At 49.2% G+C, this 9,611-nt stretch overlaps 1 protein-coding gene across 1 annotated transcript in view; it reads right to left on the bottom strand.

The window, feature by feature from the left end:
* Nucleotides 1-354: 354 nt before the first annotated feature.
* The window catches only part of LOC124019843 (collagen alpha-1(VII) chain-like), a gene marked incomplete at its 3' end in the record, with an annotated part of 36,369 nt that continues 27,112 nt past the window's right edge, over nt 355-9,611 (bottom strand). The window contains exons 6-9 of the mRNA XM_046335277.1: nt 8,403-8,576; nt 4,084-4,247; nt 796-925; nt 355-471 (exon numbers count right to left, since the gene is read on the bottom strand). Coding sequence (XP_046191233.1) covers nt 355-471; nt 796-925; nt 4,084-4,247; nt 8,403-8,576 — 585 coding nt within the window. The remainder of the gene's footprint in view (nt 472-795; nt 926-4,083; nt 4,248-8,402; nt 8,577-9,611) is intronic.

The raw sequence follows: 9,611 nt of genomic DNA, 5'->3' as shown, positions 1-9,611 counted from the left end.
TCTGAGTGCTTTCCAAAGGCATAGTCTGTATACCCTTTTCAACTTCTGTACCTGCTGTCAAAGTTGTTGTAAAACCTCAAGAGTCCTGTATGACATGAAGCCTCAATTAAACTGAAAGAACTATAGTGGGACCAGACCTGGGTTTAAATACTCAAATAATTTAAAATACCTTAGCTGTGCTTGATTAAGTTTGTCTACTGCAATGGACCAATAGAACCATCCCAAAAGTACAAACGTCTGCCACCTGGCACTCTTGACGGGCTAAAACAAACACTACAAGTACTTGAAAGATATATTACTTGAACCCAAGTCTGGATCAGACCAATGATGTGGTGTATACAGGAGTCAACTCACATCTGGGGATGAATATCTTGTATCCCTCCAGCTTCCCTAGAGGTGGTGTCCATGCCAACCTCAGAGAGAAGAGGCCCTCCTCCAGCACACGGAAGTTTGAGACAGGAGGCACAGGGGCTAAGGCAGAGGAAGGAAAATATGTTGGAACGTTGAGTACATTTGAAATGGCATGTGTGTATGCAAAATGCCTGGTTGTAAATGAGCACAGGTAAGTGATGTGTACGTTTGAGTGTGGGTGAATGTCTGCATGCAGATTAAATATACATGTGGATCTATATTTACAAAACCTGTGTATGTGTGAGTGTGTTCAGCTGGTGTTTGTTTGAGTACATGCTTATCAATATTTACCTGTGTGCGCTACTATGTATGAACACGCTCGTGTGTTAGCGTGGGTGCATGTCTGTGTGTGGGATTGTTGATGTTAGTGCCTCTGTAACCCACGTGTCTGTGTAATGATGGTGGCAGAGTCTCCAATGAGGCCAGGGTAGATGGCGTAGACAGTCAGAGAGTACTCTGTCTTAGGAGTCAGCTCTGTCACTAGAGATGTCCTCTCATCACCTTTCAGATCAATCTGATACGACACACACAGGACAGGGAGAGAGAGAGGAACAGGGAGCGGGACAAGGAGAGGGACAGGGACAGGGAGTAGGAGAGAGAGAGGGACAGGGACAGGGAGAAGGATAGGGAGAGGGATAAGGAGAGGGAATAGGAGAGAGAGAGGGACAGGGAGCAGGACAAGGAGAGGGACAGGGACAGGGAGTAGGAGAGAGAGAGGGACAGGGAGTAGGAGAGAGAGAGGGACAGGGAGAAGGACAAGGAGAGGGACAGGGAGAAGGACAAGGAGAGGGACAGGGAGAAGGACAGGGAGAAGGACAGGGCCAGGGAGAGGCACAGGGAGAAGGAGAGGGATAGGGAGAGGGATATGGAGAGAGAGAGGGACAGGGAGAGAGAGAGGGACAGGGAGCAGGATAAGGAGAGGGACAGAGACAGGGAGAAGGATAGGGATGGGATGGGGAGAGGGACAGGGAGAAGGACAGGGAGAAGGACAGGGCCAGGGAGAGGCACAGGGAGAAGGAGAGGGATAGGGAGAGGGATAGGGAGAGAGAGAGGGAGAGGGAGAGAGAGAGGGACAGGGAGCAGGATAAGGAGAGGGACAGAGACAGGGAGAAGGATAGGGAGGGGATGGGGAGAGGGACAGGGAGAAGGACAGGGAGAAGGACAGGGCCAGGGAGAGGCACAGGGAGAAGGAGAGGGATAGGGAGAGGGATAGGGAGAGAGAGAGGGACAGGGAGAGAGAGAGGGACAGGGAGCAGGATAAGGAGAGGGACAGAGACAGGGAGAAGGATAGGGAGGGGATGGGGAGAGGGACAGGGAGAAGGACAGGGAGAAGGACAGGGCCAGGGAGAGGCACAGGGAGAAGGAGAGGGATAGGGAGAGGGATAGGGATAGGGAGAGAGAGAGAGGGACAGGGAGAGAGAGAGGGACAGGGAGCAGGATAAGGAGAGGGACAGAGACAGGGAGAAGGGTAGGGAGGGGATAGGGAGAGAGAGAGGGACAGGGAGAGAAAGAGGGAGAGGGAGCGGGACAAGTAGAGGGACAGAAATAGGGAGAAGCATAGAGAGAGGGAGAGAGAGAGACAGGGAAAGGAACAGAGAGAAGGACATTGACAGGGAGTAGGACAAGGAGAGGGAGCGGGAGAGAGAGAGGGACAGGGAGAGAGAGAGGGACAGGGAAAGGAACAGAGAGAAGGACATTGACAGGGAGTAGGACAAGGAGAGGGAGAGGGAGCGGGAGAGAGACAGGGACAGGGACAGGGAGAGGGACAGGGAGAGAGAGAGAGGGAATGGGTCAGGAACAGGGACAGGGAGAGGGAATGGGTCAGGAACAGGGACAGGGACAGGGAGAGAGGGAGAGGTTTCAGTGAAATTGGTAAGGGTGTTTGTGGGGATGTGTGCTCGCACATGTGTGTATTCAGAAATTGTACCATAACTAGAATCACTCTACTCTGTAATCATTCTGCACCAGTGTTTCCTCACTCAGTGTATCATCACTAGAATCACTCTACTCTGTAATCATTCTACACCAGTGTTTCATCACTCAGTGTATCATCACTAGAATCACTCTACTCTGTAATCATTCTACACCAGTCTTTCCTCACTCAGTGTATCATCACTAGAATCACTCTACTCTGTAATCATTCTACACCAGTCTTTCCTCACTCAGTGTATCATCACTAGAATCACTCTACTCTGTAATCATTCTACACCAGTCTTTCATCACTCAGTGTATCATCACTAGAATCACTCTACTCTGTAATCATTCTACACCAGTCTTTCATCACTCAGTGTATCATCACTAGAATCACTCTACTCTGTAATCATTCTACACCAGTCTTTCCTCACTCAGTGTATCATCACTAGAATCACTCTACTCTGTAATCATTCTACACCAGTCTTTCATCACTCAGTGTATCATCACTAGAATCACTCTACTCTGTAATCATTCTGCACCAGTCTTTCATCACTCAGTGTATCATCACTAGAATCACTCTACTCTGTAATCATTCTACACCAGTCTTTCCTCACTCAGTCAGCCGTGACACATATTTGTTCTTTCCCAGCACCAGCACACCTGATTCAACTATACAAGGGCTTGATAATTAAAGGACTCGTGGAATCAGGTGAAATAGATCTGATATGTGCAACAGTTGTAGGGTGGTAGGTAGCCTAGCGTTTAGAGCGTTGGGCCAGTAACCAAAAGGTTGTTATTTTGAATACCGTAGCAGTCAAGTTGAAAAACCTGTTCAATGTTCCCTTGAGCAAGGCACTTATCCCTAATTTTCTCCAGGGGCACATACAACTATGACTGACCCTGTAAAACAACACATTTCACTGCCTCTATCCAGTGTATGTGACAATAAAACACATTTTTTGTAATGTTAGGGTTAGAAAACACTTTTCTATTCCACAGTACTCTTTCAAGTACATCTCAAACCCATTGCATCCATCCTCTCCTCTGTGACTTCACCACCCAATACACAAGTTATGTAATGCCGCATAGCTTGATTGTCCCTGCAGGAATGGTTCTGTTAGAGAATGCTAAAATATCTTTCTCCAGAGTTCTACACCAGTGTCATAGCAAGGACACGCAAACAACCCACTCTGAGAATCCAGTCCTGTGGCTCTGGCAAGGCTGTAGAAAATCACTGAGAGAATAAACACAATGGGGAAAGATTCCATGCCTGCGAGACAAAGACTAAACACACACACGCACGCACGCACGCACGCACGCACGCACACACACGCACACACACACACACACACACACACACACACACACACACACACACACACACACACCTATCTATCAGTATCCTGCTGTGGTCAGTCTCTGGTCAGTCTCTGCACCATCTGGTCCTGGGCCCAATATCCTGTCACCTCTCACATCCCATCCCCATGCCACCTTACCCACCTTCCACCTCCCTATCAGGTTCACCTATCTCAGCTCCCTCCTTACCCTCCCAACAAGATTTTGAGTAAATTCAGTTTCCAATTCAGAAAGTGTTTTCAATTCAATTCCTGATTCAATTCAATTCCAGGCACTTTACCCAGGTGGTTTGACCCCTTAATATCCTATTTTAGCCCATCGTCTGAGATGGCATTCAGCATTTAGCCACCATTATTACCACAACATCTCAACCTCTAAACACCTCCCCCCCCTCCCCTTCACCTGTGTCTGCAGGCTGGGCAGCAGCTGTCCCTTGGGACTGAGGGGGGTGACCAGGAGGCGGTAGCCGGTGACGTCCCCCGTGGCCTGGCTCCAGGTCAGCCTCAGACTACTGTAGGCTAGCTCACTCACCTGGAGGTCCCGGGGACCCACCACACGCTCCTCCACTGGGGAGGGAGATGGAGGGAAGGATGGAGGGAGGGAGATACAAGGATGGGTGGGGGAAAAGATGGGGGAGAGGAGAGAGAGAAGGATGAGGGTGAGGGAGGGGAGGTAGAAGGATGGGTGGGGAAAAGATGGGGGAGAGGAGAGAGAGAAGGATGAGGGTGAGGGAGGGGAGGTAGAAGGACGGGTGGGGGAAAGATGGGGAGAGGGAGAGAGAGAAGGATGAGGGTGAGGAGGGGAGGTAGAAGGACGGGTGGGGGAAAGATGGGGGAGAGGAGAGAGAGAAGGATGGGGGTGAGGGAGGGGAGGTAGAAGGACAGGTGGGGGAAAGATGGGGGAGAGGAGAGAGAGAAGGATGAGGGTGAGGGAGGGGAGGTAGAAGGACGGGTGGGGGAAAGATGGGGGAGAGGAGAGAGAGAAGGATGAGGGTGAGGGAGGGGAGGTAGAAGGACGGGTGGGGGAAAGATGGGGGAGAGGAGAGAGAGAAGGATGGGATGAGGGAGGGGAGGTAGAAAGATGGGGAGAGGAGAGAGAAGGATGGGGTGAGCGAGGGGAGATAGAAAGATGGGGAGAGGAGAGAGAGAAGGATGGGGTGAGCGAGGGGAGATAGAAAGATGGGGAGAGGAGAGAGAGAAGGATGGGGTGAGCGAGGGGAGATTGAAAGATGGGGAGAGGAGAGAGAAGGATGGGGTGAGCGAGGGGAGATAGAAAGATGGGGAGAGTAGAGAGAAGGATGGGGTGAGCGAGGGGAGATAGAAAGATGGGGAGAGGAGAGAGAAGGATGGGGTGAGCGAGGGGAGATAGAAAGATGGGGAGAGTAGAGAGAAGGATGGGGTGAGCGAGGGGAGATAGAAAGATGGGGAGAGGAGAGAGAGAAGTATGGAGGGGTATAGAAAGACAGAGAGAGAAGGATGGAGGTGGAGAAAAAGACAGAGAGAGAGAAGGATGGAGGGGTATAGAAAGACAGAGAGAGAAGGATGGAGGGGTATAGAAAGACAGAGAGAGAAGGATGGAGGGGTATAGAAAGACAGAAAGAGAAGGGGGGTATAGAAAGACAGAGAGAGAAGGGGGGTATAGAAAGACAGAGAGAGAAGGGGGAGGGGTATAGAAAGACAGAGAGAGAAGGATGGAGGGGTATAGAAAGACAGAAAGAGAAGGATGGAGGGGTATAGAAAGACAGAGAGAGAAGGATGGAGGGGTATAGAAAGACAGAGAGAGAAGGGGGGGTATAGAAAGACAGAGAGAGAAGGATGGAGGGGTATAGAAAGACAGAGAGAGAAGGATGGAGGGGTATAGAAAGACAGAGAGAGAAGGATGGAGGGGTATAGAAAGACAGAGAGAGAAGGAGGGGTTTAGAAAGACAGAGAGAGAAGGGGGAGGGGTATAGAAAGACAGAGAGAGAAGGATGGAGGGGTATAGAAAGACAGAGAGAGAAGGGGGGGTATAGAAAGACAGAGAGAGAAGGATGGAGGGGTATAGAAAGACAGAGAGAGAAGGATGGAGGGGTATAGAAAGACAGAGAGAGAAGGATGGAGGGGTATAGAAAGACAGAGAGAGAAGGGGGAGGGGTATAGAAAGAAAGAGGGAGAAGGATGGAGGGGTATAGAAAGACAAAGAGAGAAGGATGGAGGGGTATAGAAAGACAGAGAGAGAAGGATGGAGGGGTATAGAAAGACAGAGAGAGAAGGATGGAGGGGTATAGAAAGACAGAGAGAGAAGGATGGAGGGGTATAGTAGACAGAGAGAGAAGGATGGAGGGGTATAGAAAGAAAGAGGGAGAAGGATGGAGGGGTATAGAAAGACAAAGAGAGAAGGATGGAGGGGTATAGAAAGACAGAGAGAGAAGGATGGAGGGGTATAGAAAGACAGAGAGAGAAGGATGGAGGGGTATAGAAAGACAGAGAGAGAAGGATGGAGGGGTATAGAAAGACAGAGAGAGAAGGATGGAGGGGTATAGAAAGACAGAGAGAGAAGGATGGAGGGGTATAGAAAGACAGAGAGAGAAGGATGGAGGGGTATAGAAAGACAGAGAGAGAAGGATGGAGGGGTATAGAAAGACAGAGAAAGAAGGATGGAGGGGTATAGAAAGACAGAGAGAGAAGGATGGAGGGGTATAGAAAGACAGAGAGAGAAGGATGGAGGGGTATAGAAAGACAGAGAGAGAAGGATGGAGGGGTATAGAAAGACAGAGAGAGAAGGATGGAGGGGTATAGAAAGACAGAAAGAAGGAGGAAGGGGGAGAGAAAGACAGAGAGAGAAGGATGGAGGGGTATAGAAAGACAGAGAGAGAAGGATGGAGGGGTATAGAAAGACAGAGAGAGAAGGATGGAGGGGTATAGAAAGACAGAGAGAGAAGGATGGAGGGGTATAGAAAGACAGAGAGAGAAGGATGGAGGGGTATAGAAAGACAGAGAGAGAAGGATGGAGGGGTATAGAAAGACAGAGAGAGAAGGATGGAGGGGTATAGAAAGACAGAGAGAGAAGGATGGAGGGGTATAGAAAGACAGAAGAGAAGGAGGAGGGGTATAGAAAGACAGAGAGAGAAGGATGGAGGGGTATAGAAAGACAGAGAGAGAAGGATGGAGGGGTAGAGAAAGACAGAGAGAGAAGGATGGAGGGGTAGAGAAAGACAGAGAGAGAAAGGGGAGGGGTATAGAAAGACAGAGAGAGAAGGATGGAGGGGTATAGAAAGACAGAGAGAGAAGGATGGAGGGGTATAGAAAGACAGAGAGAGAAGGATGGAGGGGTATAAGAAAGACAGAGAGAGAAGGATGGAGGGGTATAGAAAGACAGAGAGAGAAAGGGGAGGGGTATAGAAAGACAGAGAGAGAAGGATGGAGGGGTATAGAAAGACAGAGAGAGAAAGGGGAGGGGTATAGAAAGACAGAGAGAGAAGGATGGAGGGGTATAGAAAGACAGAGAGAGAAGGATGGAGGGGTATAGAAAGACAGAGAGAGAAGGATGGAGGGGTATAGAAAGACAGAGAGAGAAGGATGGAGGGGTATAGAAAGACAGAGAGAGAAGGATGGAGGGGTATAAGAAAGACAGAGAGAGAAGGATGGAGGGAGAGGGAAAGACAGGGAGAGAAGGATGGAGGGAGAGGGAAAGACAGGGAGAAAAGGATGGAGGGAGAGGGAAAGACAGGGAGAAAAGGATGGAGGGAGAGGGAAAGACAGGGAGAGAAGGATGGAGGGAGAGGGAAAGACAGGGAGAAAAGGATGGAGGGAGAGGGAAAGACAGGGAGAGAAGGATGGAGGGAGAGGGAAAGACAGGGAGAGAAGGATGGAGGGAGAGGGAAAGACAGGGAGAAAAGGATGGAGGGAGAGGGAAAGACAGGGAGAAAAGGATGGAGGGGTATAGAAAGACAGAGAGAGAAGGATGGAGGGAGAGGGAAAGACAGGGAGAAAAGGATGGAGGGAGAGGGAAAGACAGGGAGAGAAGGATGGAGGGAGAGGGAAAGACAGGGAGAAAAGGATGGAGGGAGAGGGAAAGACAGGGAGAAAAGGATGGAGGGAGAGGGAAAGACAGGGAGAAAAGGATGGAGGGAGAGGGAAAGACAGGGAGAAAAGGATGGAGGGAGAGGGAAAGACAGGGAGAAAAGGATGGAGGGAGAGGGAAAGACAGGGAGAAAAGGATGGAGGGAGAGGGAAAGACAGGGAGAAAAGGATGGAGGGAGAGGGAAAGACAGGAAAGAGAAAAGGATGGAGGGAGAGGGAAAGACAGGGAGAAAAGGATGGAGGGAGAGGGAAAGACAGGGAGAAAAGGATGGAGGGAGAGGGAAAGACAGAGAGAGAAGGATGGAGGGAGAGGGAAAGACAGGGAGAAAAGGATGGAGGGAGAGAAACAGAGATTGAAACATAAAGGGGTTAAAACATAAAGAACATACAAAGTATGTACCAGACACCACTAAACAAAATAACATGTTTAAATATATACACATATAGAATAACCATGGGCAGTACAGCTGACATCTCGCCACACTACACAAAGATACCTGCATAGCAGAACATCTTTGGGCATTCTCAGGAGTAGGTACTTTTGAAGTTGCCCTCAACCACTGATAAATGATCAGATTATTTTTATCCCTCTAATGGTTAGGGTTTACGATTGGAGGTGAGCAATCTGATCCTGGATCAGTGGTTGGAACTAATTCTCACCGGCCGGGGTGTGTTTGACGGGCCGTGGGGCTTCAGAGGCGGTGAAACAGATTCTTCGGGACAGTTTGGGCAGGAGAGCATCCAGGAGAGAGAAGTCAGCGGCTAGCAACAGGTGTTCCTCGTGGGGCTCAGTCACAATCCTGCGCAGCTCTGATTCGTCGGCTCCTCTCACCCCTAGGAGAAGCATTTACATTTTTTATTTATTTAACCTTTATTTAACTAGGCAAATAAGTTAAGAACAAGAGAGAAAAGTGGGAGAGAAAGACAGAAAGAGAAGGATGGAGGGAGAGAGAAAGACAGAGAGAGAAGGATGGAGGGAGAGAGAAAGACAGAGAGAGAAGGATGGAGGGAGAGAGAAAGAAGGATGGACTGCCTTGTTCAGGGGCAGAACAACATCTTTTTACCTTGTGAGCTCGGGGATTCAATCCAGCAACCTTTCGGTTACTGGTCCAACGCTCTAACCACTAGGCTACCTACCTATAAAAGCTAGAATGGACATAGTTGTAAAAATAATTTTTTCAGTACACCCAATATGGCACCAAAATAGCATTCAGCAATGCAAAGAAATCTGTTTTCAGAACTACTAGAGAGTTCATCCATTCTGTCCTAGTTGCTCCTATCTAGTATATCTATCTTTTCATTTTGTTCATTAGTTAGCATTGATCTATCATAGTGTCCATTTGTCATGACAAGGTACTGTACAGGGCATTAAGTGAATCTTGTTCCATTCCAAATGCGATTAGAGAGACACAATGTTCTGTTAACTGCTCATACTATTAGAGTGTCAAGGAGTTTAGAGTGATGGAACTCACACAATGTGTTGAGATGAGAGATATATCCTGAGACACACACACACCACACATACAATCCCCCTATCCCCACACACAGATATCAACCCCCCTCCCCCCCGCCACAGACAGACACATCATAAGGCGCTGACTGATCACCCCCCCCCTACTGTGTAGTGAACTGTGTAGTGCCTGTGTTAGCTGGCTCTGTCCAGCTGTGAGAGACAGAGAGGAGCTAGCTGATCAGACTGATGCTTCCCTCTATGGGGATGATGAATGCCAGGACCCGGCCTCCGTGTCAGGGGGGGGGGGGATACAGAAAAGCCTGATGAAAAATCATTGTAATTAGCTCACCACTGGCTAATGAGCTGTAATTATTTCCTGTCTCTGGGCGGAGGAGAGCAGAGACACTCTCACTGCA

This window comes from Oncorhynchus gorbuscha, unplaced genomic scaffold (genome assembly GCF_021184085.1).
Source record: "Oncorhynchus gorbuscha isolate QuinsamMale2020 ecotype Even-year unplaced genomic scaffold, OgorEven_v1.0 Un_scaffold_695, whole genome shotgun sequence".
In the NCBI taxonomy this organism is placed as follows: domain Eukaryota; kingdom Metazoa; phylum Chordata; class Actinopteri; order Salmoniformes; family Salmonidae; genus Oncorhynchus; species Oncorhynchus gorbuscha.
Note: the sequence above shows the minus strand (reverse complement) of the source record. Positions and strands in the feature narration are given on the sequence as shown.